The sequence below is a fragment of the Pempheris klunzingeri genome, chromosome 7 (genome assembly GCF_042242105.1).
Source record: "Pempheris klunzingeri isolate RE-2024b chromosome 7, fPemKlu1.hap1, whole genome shotgun sequence".
Lineage (NCBI taxonomy): Eukaryota > Metazoa > Chordata > Actinopteri > Acropomatiformes > Pempheridae > Pempheris > Pempheris klunzingeri.
The window spans coordinates 2,265,679-2,287,617 of record NC_092018.1 but is presented as its reverse complement, the minus strand read 5'-3'; the positions used below and the strand labels follow the sequence as shown (position 1 = coordinate 2,287,617).

At 43.3% G+C, this 21,939-nt stretch overlaps 3 protein-coding genes and 3 non-coding genes across 6 annotated transcripts; 1 reads left to right on the top strand and 5 right to left on the bottom strand.

The window, feature by feature from the left end:
• Positions 1–303: 303 nt before the first annotated feature.
• Positions 304–15,847, bottom strand: LOC139204346 (outer dense fiber protein 2-like). The gene is made up of 17 exons (XM_070834359.1): positions 15,326–15,847; positions 14,970–15,065; positions 14,338–14,486; positions 12,880–13,009; positions 12,612–12,743; positions 12,456–12,530; positions 12,289–12,360; positions 11,734–11,850; positions 10,819–11,022; positions 6,035–6,144; positions 5,657–5,792; positions 4,475–4,585; positions 3,832–4,095; positions 3,449–3,549; positions 2,938–3,100; positions 598–723; positions 304–508 (listed from the first exon to the last, which is right to left on the bottom strand). The coding sequence occupies exons 1-17, from the start codon at positions 15,428–15,430 to the stop codon at positions 362–364; spliced, it is 2,238 nt and encodes a 745-aa protein (XP_070690460.1). The 5' UTR covers positions 15,431–15,847; the 3' UTR covers positions 304–361.
• Positions 1,334–1,405, bottom strand: trnac-gca (transfer RNA cysteine (anticodon GCA)). The gene has a single exon. It is a non-coding gene; the product is annotated as a tRNA-Cys (tRNA).
• Positions 1,807–1,878, bottom strand: trnac-gca (transfer RNA cysteine (anticodon GCA)). Its single transcript has one exon. It is a non-coding gene; the product is annotated as a tRNA-Cys (tRNA).
• Positions 2,536–2,607, bottom strand: trnac-gca (transfer RNA cysteine (anticodon GCA)). Its single transcript has one exon. It is a non-coding gene; the product is annotated as a tRNA-Cys (tRNA).
• Positions 15,848–16,069: 222 nt separating the features above from the next.
• LOC139204348 (uncharacterized) lies at positions 16,070–17,831 on the top strand. Its single transcript, XM_070834361.1, has 2 exons — positions 16,070–16,764; positions 17,565–17,831. The coding sequence occupies exons 1-2, from the start codon at positions 16,332–16,334 to the stop codon at positions 17,717–17,719; spliced, it is 588 nt and encodes a 195-aa protein (XP_070690462.1). The 5' UTR covers positions 16,070–16,331; the 3' UTR covers positions 17,720–17,831.
• On the bottom strand, positions 17,815–21,640 carry seta (SET nuclear proto-oncogene a). Its single transcript, XM_070834360.1, has 8 exons — positions 21,341–21,640; positions 20,240–20,297; positions 19,894–20,036; positions 19,678–19,781; positions 19,480–19,593; positions 19,071–19,241; positions 18,792–18,923; positions 17,815–18,703 (listed from the first exon to the last, which is right to left on the bottom strand). The coding sequence occupies exons 1-8, from the start codon at positions 21,411–21,413 to the stop codon at positions 18,680–18,682; spliced, it is 819 nt and encodes a 272-aa protein (XP_070690461.1). The 5' UTR covers positions 21,414–21,640; the 3' UTR covers positions 17,815–18,679.
• Positions 21,641–21,939: the final 299 nt, after the last annotated feature.

Here is a 21,939-nt window from a genome sequence, read left to right as displayed (position 1 = left end):
TCTAACTTATACAGAAATAAAATGTAGGACTTCAGTTTGGCTGTAAAGAAGCCTACTGTGAGATATTTAAGGAATTAAACTGGGGTGTTTATTGTGTATTCTCACAGCTAAATGTTTTCAAGTTTCAAGTTTTCAAATTCAGACACATGAAAGATGCCAAAAAATGCACGAGAAGTAAGAAATGTGCAGTATGTTATTTATCTAATATACTATGAATAAATTTCAGGCAACTGAAAGCATTGTAAGCATTTTATTTTTAAAAAGTTTTATTGTTTTCATAGATAGATAGTGTATAAAACTCTGAAGTTAAACATAGCAGTCAATTAACATCATTTAGATCGACTACAGTACTTTGGGAGTGTCAGCTTGTGAGCAAAGAGTCGCCAAACACATTTCCATATGAGGTTTTGAGAAAATGAACGTAGTTCTGCAGGCTGCGGTTTGTGGAGTCGGACTGCACCAGCCTGTCCTTCATGTTCTGCAGCTGACTCTGGAAACGACGCTCCATCTGAAGGGAGACAGAAACACTTTGTAAGAGTTGTGTTAGAACCAACAGTCGTATGTCCAACATGAACATGCACGGACGTCACGGCGCACCTCCTCCTTGCTCCGCTGTAGCTGACTCTGCTCCGTTTTGGCTCGGCTCAGCTGGCTCTGCAGGTCCAAAGCTTTGGACTGAGACGCTCTCTCTTTGGCCAGAACCCTCTGCATGCTGTTGTCCACCTGCAGACCAGAAAGGAAACAAATACTGAGTTCAAATCCCCTTATATGAATTACAATAATCCAGTATTAACCCCCGAAATAGCAAAACCATGCAGCCATGTAAATCACAGTCAGACTAAGCAAATTAATGTTAAGATTTAAAGGAGAACTGTTTTTACACTTGGGCCCTATTCATACACATCCTGGTGTCTGAGTGACTGGTAGGTAGTAAAAGTGTTGGAACTGGTCCAGTAGATCACCTCAGCCAGCAGCCACCAAACGGGCTGCAATGGCTGCAACGTGATCCTTTGGGACAACTGCACCTGATCACAGTAGGTCCACTAAAAGAGCTTGTTTGATCCACTGACAGGCTCAGAGTGTTATTCACCTTTGACATAGTGCTGAGGGAGGAGTCATGCTAAGGAGGCTCTAGTGCATCTTGTGTATATATATATTTCCTTTTCCTATTTTCATATACTATATCTCTATTTATTGTCTTGTGTGAATGTCATATGGGAGAGGTCAGACGGAATTTCATTGTACTTTGCTGTATAATGACAATAAACCTGATTCTGATCATCCTTATTCAAATGGCTTGATTGTGTGTCTTCAGGTTGGATAGATGTGGTTCAGGGGGCATCCGGACTTGAACCGGAGACCTCTTGATCTGCAGTCAAATGCTCTACCACTGAGCTATACCCCCTCATGTTTAGCATTATTGTTTGTGGGACAGCAGCACGTGTGAACAGGTGGACTTTAGAGCTGTTGTGGTTCTTTTAAATTAATTCCTGAGCGACAGTGAGCAGCGTTTACTCCCTTAGCATTGACTCCATTGACAAAACAGAAATTTTACCTCACTAACCTTTGAAAACACAAACTTACTGTCTGTCAAACTCATTTTTTATACTTATTATCTCAAGTTGGCTCCATATTTAAATGAATCAGGTTAGAAACAGTCTGACTCAAGCTGTCTGGAGACACTGCTCCACCAACGTACCACTGGTTACAGAGGTTGGGTTGAGTTTACCGCCTGCGACATAGTGGTGAAGGAGGAGTCATGCTAAGGAGGCTCTAGTGCGTCATCAGGTCGGATAAATGTGGTTCAGGGGGCATCCGGATTTGAACCGGAGACCTCTTGATCTGCAGTCAAATGCTCTACCACTGAGCTATACCCCCTCATGTTTAGCTTCATTGTTTGTGGGACAGCAGCACGTGTGAACAGGTGGACACAGTCACACAGTCACACAGTAACACAAACAAAAGGATCAAGGTAGAGTTGGACTCCTGTGTTCTGTGAGGTCAAACAGCTGTATTAGTTAATGGAGTCTGGGGTGTTTGCAGAGAGCGATAACGGCAACAGCATCATGGAAAGGATCCCTACAGAGAGAGACCTGGAAGATCCTTTTGGTTTAACCACAAACAGCACACACACCAGACTACATTCACTAAAACAGGGATTTTAGCTGACAGGACACAGGAGCTGCTGCTGCCTCGACTGGTTAGTTTCTTTATGTTATTGTGTGACTTTGGTGTTTTAAAGGGTTAGTTTGGATCCAAACCATCCCGTGTCCTTTGGCGAAAATGTCTGGGTTAAGTTTAGGCGTAACAAAGTACACTGTAAATGATGATTTAACTAGACATTAAACTTATTTTTAGGCTTTAAGTTCATCTGAAGTTAACTAAGAGCAGCATATTATTTTACTTCATCACAACTCTGAAATCTACAGTAACTCAGCTCAAACCTGCTCCTTGAAACTATTTTCATTCATCTTAAGTTGCCATCCATATTCAAATGCATCAGTTGTGTGTCATCAGGTGGGATAAATCTGGTGCAGGGGGCATCCGGACTTGAACCGGAGACCTCTTGATCTGCAGTCAAATGCTCTACCACTGAGCTATACCCCCTCATGTTGAGCTCCATTGTTTGTGGGACAGCAGCACGTGTGAACAGGTGGACTTTAGAGATGTTGTGGTTCTTTAACATTGGATCAATAGTCATATTAATAAAGTCAATAAAACACAATAATTGACTACTTTTTGTAGAATGAGACAATAAAATCTTAATGCACAAACCAGCCCCAATTTTTTACTTCCACCATAAAACCTAATTTCGCAGCGTGGAGGGAAGCGGACTGTGGAGTGGAGCTCGAACGTGGGATCGAGGTTAAAGTCGTTCTTTATTTGTTCAGCGCTCGCTGACGTACAGGTAACAGAAGTGCCTTTGTAGTTCCACACCTGTCTCTGTGCGTCGTCCAGAGTTTGCTGCAGCTGTCTGGACAGGACGCTGCACTCGCGGCTCTTCTCCTCCAGCTGCTGCTGAACGCTGCGGACGCCGGCCTCCTTCGAGGACAGAAGCTGAGACATCTCTTTGTTTTCCACCTTCAGGTCCTCCAGCCGCCTGCAGTCAGTGACACGACTCCATTACTTAAGTCAAGGTGTAGATATTACTCTGATAGAAGTGAAAGCTGTTTAGTCTAATCTTGAGTCAGGCTTCTCTTTATTATTGCTTTATCTAGCTCTTTTTTTATAAACAGATATACTGTATGTCATTAATTATTATATTCTTCTTCTTGTAAATATCTCTATTTTATATCTATGTTTCTTGATTATACACCTAATTCAGTGTGGTATATGACAGTAAGGTGCACAGTACGAGCGTTGTTTCTACGACAAACAACACAGACCTCATCTGTCTGCAGTGATGCTTTTATATGAAACATTTGGGATGTTCTGTATGTGTGTGTACCGCTCAGAGTTGTGAAGTTTCTCCTTGAGAACGTTGTTTTCCTCCTGCAGCAGCAGGTTCCTCTGCTGAAACGTCTCCAGCTGAACGCCTTGCTGTTCCACCTGCAGAAGAACACAATTAACAATCGGCCCTGATAGAAATCCACCTCCATGGGGCGACCTGGTCGTCCTGGGGAGGGGGGGGGCCCTTTGTTTCATGTCATCCTCCTGTGGCAAAAGGCAAAATATACACAGAAAACAGAAGAAATCCACTCCCATGTGTCCATTCTGCATTATTACAACTAATAGTTCTCTCTTGGCCAACTAAATTAGGCAGCTTATGAGACTTACAACACGTAACAGCTGAGACAAAAGTAAAATTAGTCTCTGCAGGCTGTTTGGTACCTTGTGTCGGACGTCAGAGAGGGCCGCGTTGTGCTCCACGTTCCTCCTCTCGTGGCCGTCGGCCTCCTGCTGGGCGTCTCTGAGCTGCTGCTCGGCCCTCCTCAGTCTGTCGGGCAGCGCCTCCAGCTCTCGGAGCCGGCCCAGCAGCTCCCTCCTCACCTGCTCCCTCTCCCTCTCCAGGCTCACCTTCACCTCCCGCGCCTCCGTCTGAGTCGCCTCCAGCTTCAGGCAGCACTCCTCCGATTCCAGACGGGCCTGCTGGACCTGCAACAGAGACGTCCGACACGTCCATCACCACAGCACAGCAGAGAGCGGTTTACATTGAACCCTAACCCTCCCATGAGGATTTCATGTTGTTTAATGAGGTGGTTTGTAAAGAGAAAAGAGAAAAAGGTTTCTTTCAAAGTAGGAAGTGGGGTAAGAAAAGTGTCAAGCTGTGTTTCACCCGGAATGATCGGGGGGTAAAGACCAAACTTAACTGATAACTGCTCCAATCTAACCAATGTATTGTTAACTTAGAGATCTCTGCACCTTTTAATACCAATAATACTAATTTAATGATTCTTCATGTGTTTTAATGTGTCGCCAGAACGAACTCCGTTTGTCTCTGCTTCACTGTGCAGGATTTAGACTGTGACTGTACCTTCTTCCTGTATTTCTCCACCAGGTTTTCGTGCTTTTTGATTGATGATTTCAGCCGACGAGCTTCAGACTGCAGAGCTCCGAGCTTCTCCTCCGATGACGTCAACTGCCCCTAAAAAATATGAGGTTACGTTTACATTTCGACGCCACTGACATACTATATTCCTAGAGCACACCTCGGAACATAATTCAGATACAGACACCAAATGATTCTTTTATATCTGGTTAAAACGTGTAGCAGGTCGCCAATGACGGACATGAGGATATCACAGATTTCAGCTCTGGAGATACTGACTCATCATCTCAATCCTAAATCTGACAAATTCTTCTTTCCTACAGAGACTCTGACCTGCTTGTCCCTGGAAGGAAAAGGCTGATTGCTCGTGCTATTCATTTCATTTCCTGTAATATTCTCGTACAATTGAAGGCAAAACATTGTCTTTTCACACACTGGTCAGTTTTAAGATTTTGTGCTATTTTGCTCACAGAATGCATCTTCTTTCAGACTAGTGGAAAGAAAATGTTTAGGTGTTAATTTTACTGCACTTAGTCTATTTACGCCTGTAAGTTTATCCTAAATTCATATCTTCAAAGGCCTGAAATCTCCACTTCAGCAGGACTACAGACACCAAATTCTCCAGTTTCCTTCCTCTATGTATCCTGAAGGTTTTAACACAGTTTGGGTTTGGTTCATCGCCTCATTTATAAAACATTTCATCCCTAAAACCATGACTAAAACAGTTTGTTTATGGCTGCTGAAGGTGTTTTCTGGTTTATGGAGCATAAAAAAAAATCATTTCCCTTGAAAAAACCTTTCGGCTCTGAAATGTCAACAAAATGAAACCAGACTTTTGTTCAGATTTCTGTTTTGGAAATGTATGCAAATTAGATCATATTTAATTAGATACAAAAAACCTGTAACACAAAAAATAAATGTCTTAATATGAGTAATCAACTGTGGAGGTTTTATTTCATCCTTATATGTATGTTGTTGTGTGTGTGTGTGTGTGTGTGTATCATCATCAAATCAATACAAAATAAATAAATACAATTTCTTCAGCTTATAGAAATGATGAAACTGTAGTGGAAGAAGACAATTAGACAATTTAACAATATTATTTGGTAAGACTTTTTACCTGTAAATGCTGCAAAATAAATTCAAACAGAAGTTTGCTGAAGGTACCTTGAGTCTTTGGCTGTCCAGCTGAGTGGAGGCGTTGTCAGCGCTGAGATGATGAAGCTGATCCCTGAGCTCCTCCCTCTCCGCCCGACTCCTCTCCTCCGCTGAATGAAGCTGAGACCTCAGCTCGGCCACCTGACTGTGAGGGGGGGCAGGTCTGTAAAGCTTGGGGTGTGTGCTCATCATCCAAATATACAAAAGAGACTGTTACATAGCAATGAAACAAAAGGCAAACTTTTAAAATGACACTGAGGACAAAGACAAAGTGTGGGCTGGCTGATCGTTCCTGTCTGTAAACAGGAATGACTGTAAGAAATAAGTCAAAATCACATCATGATGCTTCACAGTGACAAACTACAGGTGAGCTTCACATGCACTCACAGTCTGAGAGCAGAGACGTCCTCCTCCAGCTGTCCTTTAGCGGCGGCCTCTTTAGAGTGGCGGAGGCACCAGTCACTGGACGTGGACAGAGCTTGAGCCAACTGGGACTCCTTAAACAACACACACACATAATCTATATCATAATCTAACTAGACCCTTCTGTCATTGCTTAGCCCTTCTTTTCTGCTTCTGTTTTTATTTTTATTTTTCCCTTTTAAGTTTTACTTTGTTACTTCTAATCTTTGTGCCTGCTACCTTCAAGTTAAACGTTTGTAGACCGTTCTTCTGAAGTTATAGCTGATCACTATGACTGAAAGTGTAACGGAGCTTTCTTAAAGTCCTCTTAAATACCACCTGAAACACCAGCCAGAAGTACTCTTTGATAGCAACTCCCGTTTTGATAACTCTGAACTCTTGCGTGTGACCAGCGACAACTTTTTCTTAGTGAGCTTTAAATGAGTTGATACTATTGACACGAGAGCTTTTAATTGATTAATTAAACGGTAGTCAACCTGCTACATTATTTTGGTGCCCCAGTTGAGAGGCCTATATCTCCTACATTGTTATGGTGCCCCGTTGTGAAGCACCTACACCTGTACTTCCTCCACCTCTACACACACCTGGAGAGGAGCTGGACTCTCTCTTTGCAGCACTTAACATAACAAACACTAACCCCTCACGTGATGGTGATCTCATGAATCCAGCTGCTCGCAAGGTTAAAGAAAAAAATCACTCCCTTAACTAACTCACTAAATAACAGAGTGGGATTTCAGACACTCAGTGGTCATCATCATTTTCTATCACATGTACAGCATTTGTAAAAGGTGACACACTGCATTGTGGGATTGTTAGTAGAAAACAGTGTACATGCTATGGGGACTTTTTTGGGTTCTATTGGGGAATATCTGAGGGCACTACAGAGCATGCTGTCTACAGAGCATACATTTCATGTAGTAGGGAGTGACTGTGTACACAGCTCAGCTCAACTTGTTACTAATAACTTTAGAATAAACAAAACCAACCCATCTAAATGGAATTCAGCCATCATTTATTTTGTTATTCACACCTACACCTCTCCCACTAAGACCTCTATGTATTAAGGCTACCATTATCTGTGGGAACTCATTACCTGTATGTCACATGATAATGACGGATATGTCAAAACACGAAACACTCACCACTTATTAATCAATGACCAATTTGTTGTTGTTTATTTAACGTTTTTCTGATTATTTTTCTAAACTGGCATTCTTGTGGGATCAACGGAGCACCCGTAGTGAACCCATGCCAGAGACCCTCACCCTCTTGTGTGAGGCCGGAGTTTGGCCCATTCTCTTTGACACTTTCGGAGAGCGATGACATTGCGTTCCAGCGGCCCGTAGAGAGTTCAGCGCTTAACTCACCTTCCAAAGCTTCTGCTCATCATTTTCCTGGCTCGTGTGGCATCTTCCCCATCATCAGTGTTTGAAACGTGACCTCCAAGACTTTACCACTTTGGAGTCTGTCCCAGAGCCCCTGACCGTTGGGCTTTGACTTTGTTGGCCCTGCTCTTCATCCTCTTCTTCTATGACACGATTCCTGATGTCTTTCATGGCGCTGCTCCGCAGAGCCAGAGCCTTTTTCTCTGCGGTCATTGCTTTGAAATCTGCCTTGTCAGCATGTCTGTTTGCGCTCTTCTCTCTGAAGTTCTGGATATCTCGTTCTAGTCCATCGTTGCGCTGTCTTAACTCCTCTACCTCCTCTCTCAGTGTATTGTATTTGCCTTCACTGTCTTCTTCTTTTAGAAACTGTGAGTAGAGAACGTTACATTTTTTGTAAAGTTTGTTTTGTTCAGCCTGGAGAGCTTTTTCCTCTGTCTTCAGGGCTTTATATTGGTCGTTCATGGTTTTCCGTCCCAGGAGCCGACTGGAAATTGTCTCAACTTCTTGTTTCATATTATCATTTTGCATGCTCAAACTCACTATGCCGTACCTCTTCTCCCTGCACTTGACGCCCCAAATCTTTTGACTGTCGTACTCTTTGTAGACCTCCTTGAGTTCTTGTCGCAGTGCATTGTTTAGCTTTGTCATGGTCTCTATTGACTCTTTCATTTCCTCATTCCTTTCCTGTGAAGCCCTTTCACGTTGGAGCTCTTCAGAAATATTCTGTATATTTTGTCTCAGCTCATCATTTATCACCGCTTTCTCTGCCTTCAGCACATTGTAGGTTTCATCCAAAGCTTTTATATTTTGGTTCTTCTCCTTGAGCCTTTGGATCTCCTCTTGCAAGACATGGTTTTGGAGCCTCGTGGCAGCTGCTGCCTCCTTCATTGTGCTGCACATTTCCTCCAAAGTAGCTTCATCATGAAGCCTTTTACGAAGTTCCTCTATTTCTTGCCACAGCGCCACATTTTGCTTCCTTGCGGCTTCGTGCTCTGCTTTGATATTATCATACCTGTTATTTAAGGCTTTGCCAGTGAAGTTGTTCTTCAGCTTCTGAATTTTTTGTCTCAAAGTGTCGTTGTCTCGCTCAATGGCGTCTGTGGCCACTTTGATAGCATCACACATTGCATCTAAACTTGTTTGTTTATGGACATTTTCACAGCGCGCCCCTATGTCCACACTCATTGCATTATTTTGGTCAGTCATATCTGTTTGTTCTGGGATGAAGGTCACACTCTCAATTTCCACGGACTCCTCAGAAGAGACCATCTGATTGTTGCAACTCATTTCTGTTCTGTAACTCTTTCTTAGTCTCTGTTTAGCCGTATGGACAGTGTGTCAGTGTTGCACAGATACTAAACACCAGAGCAGAGGGAAGTCAGTGCTGCACACAGAGCGTAGGTGAGAGTGTGCTCACCCTATCTATGCAGCCCAGGGTCTCATTCTAGAATGTTGATGACATCAAAGGAACATCAAAGGAACTCAGTTCAATTCAGTTTGAAAAACAACAATGTGTGTGTGTGTGTGTGTCTGTGTGTGTCTGTGTGTGTGTCTGTGGGTGTGTGTGTGTGTGTCTGTGGGTGTGTGTGTGTGTGTGTGTCTGCGTGTGTGTGTGTGTGTGTCTGCGTGTGTGTGTGTGTGTGCGTCTGTGTCTGTGTCTGTGTGTGTGGTTGTGGTATGTTGATACATATTGGACAGCAGTGAGATGTGCCTGTTTCATTTGAAGAGCTCATTGAGCTCGTTGAGTCAAAGATTCTCCTCAGAGCTGACTTAGTCTCTTATGTCATTGACTGTTTTGTTAGGAGGACGTGCGTCTCTATGTGAGCCTCAGCTGTCCAACAGTCACATGTCAGACTTTGGCGGCCATGATGTTTTGGTTGTTCCTTGTTGGATGTTCAGTCTGTGGTCACTGAGCCTGGACTTGGTCAGGATCTGTCTCTGCTTTCCATCTTTGACAGTAATTGTTCCCAATAGGTTTCTTTACTCCGCCTTATACTTTGGTTAACTCTGATTGGTGTTGTTGTGAGACTGGTCAAAGTGGGCCTCAGGGGAACTTAGTCTCAGCACCAACTGACAAGCCATGACACTCCACTCTAGGTCTGAACATGCCACCACACACACACTAATGTTAAATCTGAAAAAGGAGTGGAAAACTTTTTTTTTTTTTAATGGGATGAAGTGGGTTGAATGATGTCCTGAATGAGGAGAAGATGTTGAATGTTTTAAAGTTTGAATGGAGTTTGTGGCTGAACATATGAAGAAGCTGTGAAGGCTTGAAGTTGGTTGAAAAAATTTGAATTTTGGTATTTTTTCCCATTCATTCCTATGGGGAAATTTCTGGGGAAAACGTTGAATATTTCGGAAGTTTTGAATGTCGTGGACGTGAAAAGTACGGTGGCCGGGAGGTGCAAAACAATTTTACAATACGAGAAACACTTTTACAAACGCCAAGACAAATTTACAAGTAACTTTTTCAACCGGAAAGGGAATGTACCACGTTAATCGGCTCATATGTTCGCCACAAAACGGGCAAAAGACCGCTTGACTGCCGTCCATCGTGGGTCGCCATGAACTCCTTATCACTTCCGGTTCTACTCGACAGTTGGTACATTCCCTTTCCGGTTGAAAAAGTTACTTGTAAATTTGTTGCGGCGTTTGTAAAAGTGTTTCACGTCTTGTAAATTTGTTTTCTCAAATGTAAATTTGTCTCAGGACTTGTAAATGTGTTATGGCAATGTCATTTTGTTTTCTGATTTGTAAAAATATTTTCTAAAATGTAAATTTGTCTCCAGCTTTGTAAAAGTGTTTCTCGTATTGTAAAATTGTTTTGCACCCCCCGGCCACCGTGCTTTCAGCATTCACACCAATAATTATATTCACACCTGGAATATGTTCATGAAATTTCTGCTGAGACTCAAATGGAGGCCGGAGCTGCAAGATAAGATTCACAGTAAAGTCAGACAAGCTGAACATGCAGGACAGTAACTGTCCCTGCGACACATCTGCTCCAGTCTGCTGCTTTCACAGAGGAAACAGGCTCCAGCAGCCCGTCCTCGCCTCAGAACCTGCTGTTTGGGTGAGTTTCACTGGAATATTGCTGCTGAACCAAGAGGCTGGCTGAGCTTCACTTGAACTTGATTTGCATAAAAGCATGTGATCAGTGCCACCAGTGAGAGACTCATTTGCATGCAGGGTGAACCATAGAGAGGCCTGTGGATCAGCCCACAGACCTGAGACTTTGTGTGTAGAAAAACATGTTGCTTTGTGATTTATTTTTAATGCTTTGTGCCCCACCAGGTTACAGCACCCCTCTACGCCCCCTGATGCAGACACAGTGGGCCTGCGGTGCCTCTGAAGACTGACCTTCTCCTGCAGTTTTGCAGCGAGCTGCCTGGCGGAGTCTTCAGCTCGCTCTGCCTGCTGGGTCAGCAGGGCCAGCGCCTCCTGCTCTTGGTGCCTGTGCTCCTCCTTGCTCCCCTCCTCGTCTCTGCGCTGCCTCAGAGCCTGCAGCTCCTCTTGCAGGGCGTGAAGCTCCTCCTGCAGCTGCTGCTGGCTCTGCTGCATCCTCTGATCCACACAGACAGCCAGAGAGACAATCAGACATCCAGTTTATACGCTCACACGCTGCTCTGACAGGCTTAAAGTGACGAAAGGCCCGTTTCAGAGGGGCTGTATCATCCACTGTTTTTACAACCTGAAAGAGGAGTGAGAACTTTATCTCAGGGCTCAGACATCTTTCTTCAGGTAAAATTAAAGAACTTTTCAAGCACTTTGAAATTAGTAAGTTAGTTTGGCTGATTCTTCTGCTCTGATAGGACGTTTTACAAAGTATCACTAACAGCAGAGCTTGGCTCTGACAGCGGCCGACGGCTGCACAGCCTCCTCCGACAGTCATGCAGTCATCCAGACTTTGTAAGAACTCTGTTATCTACTGTGGTGCTCTTTCATTTCAGTTGGCTAATAAAGGAAAAAAAGGATCTAATGCAGGTGTTGTTTGACTGGAGAACTTTGGATACTACTTGGTACGGGGTTATTTCAGTCGATACCTTAAAAATATGGAGTACCAACACCCAGCCCTAGTCAAAAGACATGTTTTTACAGAGAAGAGGATTAAAGGAATAATGTATCGTTAACAGAAAACACTTGTGGTTATGTAGTTAGCAAACAAATGAGGGTTCTAACACTGGCGGTAGCACCCACTTCAGTGCATGTTGGACCGATGAAAACAGCTGGTCAAGTGTGTGTGTTTTGTTGCATTTCATCTTCAGATGATCAGACCTGAATCTGAGCAGCCAGATGGGCCTTTTCAGCTTCTGCTCTGTTCAGCTCTGATTCCAGATGGTCGCGGGTCGACTGCAGGATCCTGGAAAGCTCCTCCATTGTCTTCGTGTTGTCCTGCCGGGACGGAGGGAAGCAGAGGGTCACCTCGAGTTTCAAGTTTTAGTTTGTCCCTTATCTTAAATATTTCCCCAAACCTAGAGGTTTATTTGGCAGCGCTGCATCAAGCCTCTGAGGCTGCCTCCTTACCTCCAAGTGTTTACACTAATATTTGTATTTCAACACTGTCAGTTGTAAAGTTTCTGCTTTTGTTAACTATGGATGTAAATTAGCATTCTTGCTGAACTTGTATTTTTATACTGATGTCTGTTAACGTGCTCTGTCCCTATCAAATAACAAATAAACAACATACTGAGGAAATATGATTTTATGCACCTCATTTTTTGTAAAGCATCCTTAGATGAAAAACTGACCTTCGCCATGATAGAGTACGAGTTGTATTAACTTCAGTAAAGCAGTGCAGTAGCAGCTCAATCCTAATGTCAAGTCTCAAACCTTTTCAAAGTCCAAGTGCTCGGTGAGCTTAGACGCCTCTTTCTCCTTGCTGGTGAGTTTGGCCAAAAGTCGCTGTCAAGATTGAGAGAAAAACAAGAGAAACCTCCTCAGACATCTGGTGACTGGTGAAAACGGTGAATGAACGAAAACTGGTGCTAATTACTCACAAAGTTCTCTGCTTCACTGTCAGCAAGTCTTTTCTTCATGGCGTCTTTCTCTCCTGACCACACCAGCGATTCTCTCTGTGGATACAACAGCACAACGTGTAAAGAGCAGCCAGAGGAGACGTTCGCTCTCCCTGAGTTTTCTTCTGCTTCCTGTACCTCGTATTCGCTCCACTCTCTGAGGAGCTCCCGAAGGCTGTGGTTCGTGTTGTCGAACATCTCTATCTTCTCTAACAGCATCTCCTGCTGCCGTCCCACAGAAGCTGCATGCACTTTTGATAGCCGCTTGTCCTGTAAGATAAATGATTACATAAAAACACGATCGTGTAGAGCAAAACACGTCCTCCTCCGCTCATTTATCCTGCATCTATCCTCCAACCTCCTCACCGACCGGGTGCACAAAATGATCACTTGGTGCAAAGTTTACCTTCGCAAGGCTGTCGATAGTTTCCTTCAGAGCTGTCAGCTGATTAGCGACTGCTACGCCATCTATTTCTGCTTCTACGAGCGTCCTCAGGAGCACATCTGTCTCTCCGTGTTGACCCCTACAATCTGACCTGTACGCAAGACAAAAATAAGAAAACAAAATGTTAATCCAACAGTCATCACATGGGAAGCTTTGTGTGTTGTTTTGTGGGGTTACGTTGCAGCAGAGAGGTGTCTCATCCACATCAAGTCATTTCTAATGATTACAATGATGATGAGTGTGTTTCATCACAGTGAGAAACTCCTTCTGTCTGCTCCACAGCATGTTTTATGTCCTCCAGCTGCTCCACAGACTGCTGCTCAGGGACAAAGTGCAGTGCTGACTAACAGAGTTCACCAAAAACAGCACATGTGCATCAGCTGTAACCAGAGGCTGCAAAGATTTATCTTCTAACATATAACATACTGTCTGAACACTGATAACTGACACAAACTGAAAAGCTACCATCACTGTAATATACTTTCTAGATACGGTCTCCATTTCTGGGAAAATCTTATTAAATTTCACAATGCTTGTTTAATATTCAACCTTGAATAGCACCTCCTCCATTTCTCAGATTTCTCTCTCAGACTGATCAAGAATAAGAGGAGGCATTGATGTCGACTGGAGGAAAACATCTTGTGGCCAAACGACCTTCACGATAAGAGCTTCCTAGTTTTGGAACAACCCTCCATTAAATATACGACTAAGAGACATGCGTCGTTCCTTTGTATATAATTTTAAAAGCTGGTTTAAAAGCAATCAGAGCTGCCATCATGAAGCCACTGCATGCTTGTCTTTCTGTCCGTTTGTCAGATCGGTTCCCTTCTGGTTTCATCTCCGTCTTCTGTGATGTGATGTGATGTTATGTTATTGTGCTTTAACTGTCTGCGCTGATTGTTTTGTATCAATTATCTGCTTTCTACATGTCCTATTCTGCACGATGCTGCCGCATCCCTCAAAGCTCTTCGCTGGTTCAGCTGCTACATGTTTTATTTTCTACGGTTCTTATATTACTTGTGTGGAAAATTGTTCTCGTGTTTTTGTTGTGTCAATGACTAATTTAACTTCTGGCCAAGAGACAGCAGTTGAAAATGAGTCTTTTGGCTAACAATGTCACATTTACAGTCATCAATGTGCATTTTCCAGGCAAAATAGATGAAATTGAAACTGAGTCAACCTGTGCTGTTATCTGGTCTATTCTTGGGGACTGTGAATCTCTCCCTGTGCAATGTGAAATGTGAGAAATGGAGCCAGAGGAGAGGAGCTCTTTTGCTCATTTTGAGGCAACTGAGGACAAAAAGAATTTGTCTGCTATGATCGATCGAACACTTGGACAGCTACGGTGTCCACTAAAAGAAAACACATCATCACAAAAGAAAAAAATGAAGACTAATAAACTGTGTTAGGGTGTCTTACTTCCTTGAACGACAAATGCTTTCTTGTTCTCCGAGCAGCAGACTGAGGTTTTTGGATACTGCAGCCAGCTCTTCGTCCTCCTCCTCCTCCTCCTCTGCATCACGCTGACGCCCGATTCCACTTTCTGATTGATGCTGCACTCTGCCTCTCTGATCGTGACACACAAACAAGCAAGACTCATGTTTGGTGAACACACTGGAAAGGGTTGAACTCAATTCCAAAAAAGCTCTAGATTGAATTCTGGCGACGAGATGTTGAACAGGGGTGTGTATAATAAATAATACATATCTGTGATGAACCAGGAGATGACATATTTTCTTTAAGGAAAAGATATTGCAGTAAATTAGGTATTTAAAGTATTCATTGCTGCTTGTCTATCGTGTGAAAGTCCTGTCAGTTTTGTGTAGATTTATTACTTCCTACTCAAACTTTGTGGTGATTCAGTCATCTTCGTTTTTGATCACATTCGGCACTCAGTGAAAACACGTCTGCGCTGTTAGGGAAGCAAATCCCTGCAAGAATATCCTGTCCTCTCCCCAGTTATGTTCATTTTCCCACATTATTTGGTGGCTGTGGTTGAAAGCATTGCAGTGACGGATAAAAACACTATAAAGAGACTTGTGTGAGCCCACATCTCTTCGGCAGGACAGTCTTCCTGGAGGAATCCACGGTGCCCGGACCTTTGGCCGCCCTCCATTCCCCTTCACCTGGGCATCTTTTGTCCTATTCTGCAAGAAACAGGTAAAACACAGATGACTTATTGTTTTTCATATACGTCATTGTAAACTCAATAAAAAAGTACATTATAAGAGAGAAATACTGTTATGGACAAAAATCAGTGCAGGTAATAAAGTCCACATATTAGCTACAAAACAAACTACCATGAGGGATATTTAAACTTTGATCACCGTACATTTAATTAGCATTCAAAAAGTGAGTTTTCATGAAGTCACATTAAGTTTCCAGTTAAATAAATTAGTAAAATAACCTGTGAGGTCTTGCTGGGACTCCTCCTCATATGAACATGTACAGGTGTGGTCTCCGGTACGTGGACGTGAACCGGCGGCGGCGGCGGCGAATCCCGGGTTTTCATTCTTTCGAGACGTTACAGCAACATTCAGACCGCGTTCAGGATCAATAACGACCCAAACAAACACATATCAGTGGATTATTGGCGCGGTAATTTACTCGTTTCCTGGATAAATCTCGACTTTTGTCTGTGGAGCGGACGGTTGTTTGGATCGACCAACGAACCTCCTGATTGGCTGGTTTGCAGTATCCTGCTCTGTGATTGGCGGAAGCGAGTTTTGGATAAGCGTTGCCCGTGGTAACCATTAGAAGTAACGGGTGACATTTAAAACAACCGTTAAAATGAGGTTAAAACGCACCAAAGAGGCTTTAGTGTCATCTCAATGTAATCTATTGTTTAAGCTTTTATACAGCTGCCTACTGTAAGTCTCACTGTGCCTCTTTGAAAGATAAAAATAAAAAAATAAAAATTCCCAAAAAGCACAATGAACCCTAAAATGGCGGGTTACACAAGAAAATGCTTGTGTGCAATCAAAACGCAGGTAATGTGTAACTAACTGGGCCTTTCTCGTTCACTAAACTAAATAATTTAACAGTTGAGTGCCTGTTGTATTGTCATGTTTAAATGTGCGCAGTTAGAGAAGGAAATGGTTGAGATGACTGCACTTCCGGTTTTCTTCCCAGGCACTTCCGCACGAACAGCAAAGTTGGCCTGGAGAGTGAGCTAATGCTAACTTTACTAGCTAACCGCTTTTAAAGTCCACGAATCACCAGATATTAGTAGATTTGCACCGCAGGTTGGTGCATCTCGACCGAGTTAACATACTTAAGTGATGAATCTGACGTACTTTGGATTGGTGTTTCATAGCCAAACGACACTCATCGGCGTCCGCTGACAACAAAGCTTGCTAAGAGTTTAAGCTAGCTGTGGTTAGCTTTGTCCATGTGCGTGCGGGGCGGCGGTAATGCGGTGCACACGGAGCCTGCGGCTGCACGTGAAGCAGCTGGAGAGGTTCATAATGTGCTATACCTCCTTTGTACTCCTGTTTCATCCCGCTGCATACCGGCCTGGTGAGGCGTGTGCTGCCGAGGCGGAGAAGGGGGGGACCAGCCCCGCCACCCTGATACTGTGCAGGGCGTGCGGACACGAGCTGGCGGCCGGGGCGGACATGCACTTCGTCCCCAGCCGGCTGGCGCTCTCCAGCCGCAACGACACGTCGGTGGGGGGCCGAAGGGTTAACATCCAGCTTTTCGAAAACCCCCACGGACACCAGTTTGAGGTGATCACGTTCAGAAAAGCGGACGTCGAGCAGCACTGGCCGGCAGATAAACACTTCTCGTGGTTCCCCGGGTACTCATGGACGGTGGCCACCTGTCCTCGGTGTAAAACTCATTTAGGTGGGTACGAAGCCCGGAGTGGTGCACAAAGTACAACATGCATCTGCAAAACCTTAAATTAACAACAGGCTTTTTCTCTCTGCAAGCACGTTGAATAAATGTTTGAAGTGTGCTGTGAGATGAGACACTTCACCTTCATCACCAGCAAATAAACATTGTTCTCTGGTCACGTTCATCATCACCACAACACTTGTAATATTAGTTTTTAAATGACCATGAAATACCTGCATCTAGACCAGACTGCAGAAATCTGGGGGATAATTTAAGCCAAAGAAGTTATTCACACTTTTTGTTAAATATTCTTATGAAATACTTGCATTTATATTTTTACAGCAAGTCTTAGATATTAAGTAGTAAGTTTGTTAAATCAACATTATAATGAAGTTACACACACTTAACTTTTTATCAAATACTTGCACAAGTTTCATGTTTTAACAATTTACTGTACAAAGTTAACTTAAATATCTCCAAGTTTATAGACTTATATACAGACTTTATCCCATACTTTGATTCATGTTTAATATATTTTTCATTATCTAATGTAGTTTAACTTTTTCAATATCACGGTCTATAATACCTTGAGTCAACTTATTTTACTACATCTTATTAGGCAGTAGTGTTACCATGTACTACTTATACACTTGTTATATAGTTTAATTTTTGAGCAACATCTGGCACAAGAATTTCTCTTCTAAATTAAAAAGGCTTTACTGGTTACCTAGACCAGCACACTTCCCACGTTTGATTGTATTGATGCTATATTGTATAAGATTAATTTTGTTTGTCTTTTCCTCCTCCAGGTTGGGCCTTCCAGCCCAGTGACTGGCCAGACACGATCACAAAAACCAAATTCGAGGAGTCCGAGCAGACGTTTTTGGCTCTAATCACCCATCGTCTGTTAAGGGAAGACTTTGCATCGAGCCTGCTAGTGACTCCAAAATCCTTCATGAGCTGACGGACATTTTTGACTGTACTAGTAACCTCTGCTGCTCCCTGAATCTATTTAATAAATTTCTATGCACCTGCTTAGTTTGAAAACTCCCACACGTGTAAACACAGTTAAGTTTTATTATTGTAACAAAGCAAGTTGTACACCTCAAATTTAAAACAGTTTCTTTTCCCCCCAGTGGAAAAGGAAAGTGATTAAACGTAAATTCTATGAGATAAGTTTTTTTTTTTTTTTTTCTTTTTTAAACCCATGAAGCAGTGGGGGCCAAAATTTACAAGCTTGTTTTTTTTCCATTTTGTTCTTTATTAAAAATGTCATTTCAAATTTCATGGATATCTGTAAAACAATACAATGAAAAAAAAAAGTCCCATAGAAATGGTGTCAAAATAACCACTCTCCCCGATAACCAACATACTCCTGCTCCTCCCCAGCTTACCCCACCCCCCCCTCCCCCTTAACATTACAAGTCAAAAGGAATGAGCTGGTACTCGTTAACCACATAGGGGAAAAATAGGTTTTTTCAAGGGATTAACACCCCAACTGAGGAAAAAAAAAAAAAATATGGGGAAAAAATATTTGAGAGGTAAACTAGCGCTGGGTCACTACACCATGGCTTTAGTCAATTTACCACACAACCTTTAACAAGAGGAATTCTCTGAATTGTCTTCAAATTCTACTCAGGATGCCGTGCTGATTCTATTTTTATACTTTTTATTTTATTTTTGAGATGACTTTGGGGATGGTACTCACAATCCAGGGCAAAGTGCCATTGGCCTAAGATGAGTCAAAAGGAGAACATAACATGGCACCAACAGGTGAAGAGGCCTCAGAATGGAAAACGAAGCACACACGGATTAAAAAAAAAAAGTAAAAAAAAAAAAAAATTAAAACCTTTGCTCCCGAACGTGAGTGGAAAAACCAAACAGGAAATAGAAGGTTGAGGGTCTGGGTAGATGATGTTATTTCTTAGTCGTCTTCTCCCTCGTCATCCTGAGAAGAAGAAGAAGACAGCAGACAGTCAAGCGAGTGCTGAAAACAAAAATGACTAATCAAGACATCAGTCTGACTTTCTCTTTACCTCTCCGTCTTCTCCGTCGTCCTCTTCGTCCTCCTCTCCGTCTTCATCTCCCTCCTCGTCTATGTCCTCCAGACCCTCCTCGTCCTCTTCATCATCCTCACCCTCACCTTCCTCGTCATCCATGTCAGGAACCTAAGCATCACAGTCACTTTTAGCACTTATGTTTGTTTGACCGAAATAGCCAACGGCTGGCTCGAAGACGTCTGCTTGTGTTGGAAAAAGGGGCAGCTTGGGAAATTCAACACAAGTAAAGATACATTAACCTGCCCATGAACATACCAGGTAGTACTGCAGAGGGTTTGGCCAGATGTCGTCCTTGATGACCTCCCCGAGCTCATCAGCGCCGGCGTCGGCGTGATCAGTGAACCAAGTGAAGAAGCTCTCTGGCTCTTCGTGTTGCCTCTTCCTTCCTGCTTTGTTCTGTGTCTGGCTGGAGCGCTTGGTCAGGTCCTGCCAACACATGATATTAGCAATGTTGTGGTTAAGAGCTCAAAGCTGGCATAGCAAGAAAACTTACAACTCAGTGTATTTAAAAAAACAAAACAAAAAAAAACAAATAAAAAGAAGAACAATGTGAATAAGGACTTGAACAAGGTCACCCAACAGGCTGCAGACCAATTAAAAAAAAAAAAAAAAAAAAATATCCGTCTAGTTTTCTTTGCCAACAGAAACTCAAAGATTCACAAACCTTTCCTGATTTCCATTTGATTTCCGTTGACTTTGAAGATGGGTCTCCACTCTCGTTCAAATGGAACTCTTTGGAAAGTACTTTGTTTTCGAAGTACGGATTTTCATCGAAATACTAGAAGACAAAACACACCTGGGTGAGAAAACAAAGAACAACTTGTGCCTTTGTTATGTGAGCATACAACACTACAGTACTTACAAAATCTATTCTGTAGCCTGACTTGATGTCTTCGAACTCTGTCACCTCCACTCGGCTCAGGTAATGAAGTGCTTCTTCATCTTCCTCTCCCAGTAGGGCAGATACTGTGGAGGGGAAATGCATCATAAATACCAGACTTCAACACAAGCCAGTGAGCAAACTATTAAAAAAAAAAAAAAAGACAGGAAAACACAGACGTCTTGTTGAAATGCTCACCCTGTGGATGGTTGACAAACGTGGTGACCCAGAAGTTGGGGATTTTGGCGATCAGTTCTGACCTCTTCTGAAAGAATGGCTGACGGAGTTTGTTGTATTTCTGTTCTACTTTGAGGATCTCCTCACTGGCTTGCTCGTTCAACCTGAAGGAGAAAACCAAAAAAACATCCCATTTGTTATTGATTTGTTCTGCATGTGGCTATTATCATATTCATTAAGGTACACACACACACAGTTACAGCACCTAATTTCACCAGTTAGTTCCTTTTTAAATGTACTAACCACCTTTGGGAAATCTCAGCCTCAGCAAGGACAAACATGCTTAATTTGTAAAAATATGTATTACCTGTCAATTTCATTCTGAACTTCGTCGATGTGTTCAATTGCTTCTTGCTGCTCTTTCTCTGTGGGAAAAAAAAAGAAAGAAAAACGGTTAATAAAATATGCATAACTTATTACACAAACTACAGAGGTACTTCTCATTGCCGCAACTAAGTTAACTCTAATTTTGAAAACTCAAACTGAGGATAACTTCCGATTTCAACACTTCTGGTGTTTCTCAGAGTTAATCCATCATCAGTTCCAGGTAGCTGAGGCGTTATTCAGCACATTAAAAGCCGGGCTCTAACGGAGGTTGAGGTAATGTGAGCGGCCAATAGCTGCAGCCCAGCGGCTCAGACACTCACCGTTTCCTGCCGGCTGCTACCGACAAGGCCGCGTGGTTTAAATGTGGGACATCTGACTGCACACATTGAGCCGCGATAACGTGAGAAACTGAGCCAGGACATATGCCCAAAGAGACCCCGCTAACCAGCACACCGCTGCTCACACGGCGGAGTCCCGCACCCAGGTGTATGCATATAATATTTACCTGGCTAGAGTGAGTGTCGGGTTGGTGGATTTAAATGCATTTTGGCCAGTAACAAAACACAACGTCGTCAGCTAGCGTTAAGTAACGTTACAACAACAACACTAGCCGGCTAACGGCTAATGCCAAAATGAAATAGCCCCCTTTTTCCGGTTATTTAACACCACAACGGTTATGTAAACATTAATATGTGCATTTAAGGTAATTTCACAACTGCACAGACAACAGTGGTCCCCCAGCATCGCACACGGCCACTCAGTCAGTAGCCAACGACACAACTGGCCACGCTGGGGATGCTACACGAGCTAGCTAACATGGCCTCTCAGCACCGGGCTGAACTGAACAACAGCGCGCAGGAGTAGCAGCATGCTAACAAACGCGCTAGCTGGTAAGCTAGCTGCCGTTGTCGAAATGTGAAAGACACGCAGCATCAAGCGCAAAAGAGGTCCCTTGGCGTTGCGCAAAATCAGGCAATTTCACACAATAATTACCAACAATTCGGCACCCTGTGGCAATGCGTATTATGTTAAGAGAAGAAAGTGAAAATGGCGGTGAACAGGAGGCCGCCATTCCCCTTACCGGAGGTTTCGTCCGCTCCGTCATGGTTCGAGTTCAGCTCCTTTTTACTCACTTTTGCCGCCGAGGCCGACATGTTTTCGCAAGCTGGGTTAACTTACGGACGTCTGAGAGAATAGCTGGTCGCTTTGAACCCGATTTCTCCCTGGACAGGAGAACGTTAATTCGGCGTAAAGTTCAGCGTGCAGAAGCCAACAACGTGCTGCTTTCCACACAATGTAGCTGCCGATGAGCGAGGAAGTCACGGCAAGCGCTGCTCACGCGCTCCTTTCATTACGAACGCGCCTCGCCGAATGGAGCCGAGACGAGCTCCGCCTCTCAAAATAGGTCTCACTACTCGGCTCCAATTTGCTGATTTTCTACCCTCTCGTCTGCCGAAATCACACCCAAAACGAGCCAAAACCTCTAATTGTGACGTTTGTTTTTCCCACGAACGATTTTTAAATTGATCCGAGCCCGCAAAATAAAAAAACGTTTATTCAGGCCAAACCTTCAGTTGGACCGACTCGCACTTGCGCACTTTAAAAAAGATGCTTGAATGTCAGTTGAAGCAGGAGCCTCGTTCTGGTGGTCACAGCTAATTAGCCCGGTTAGTCCCGGTT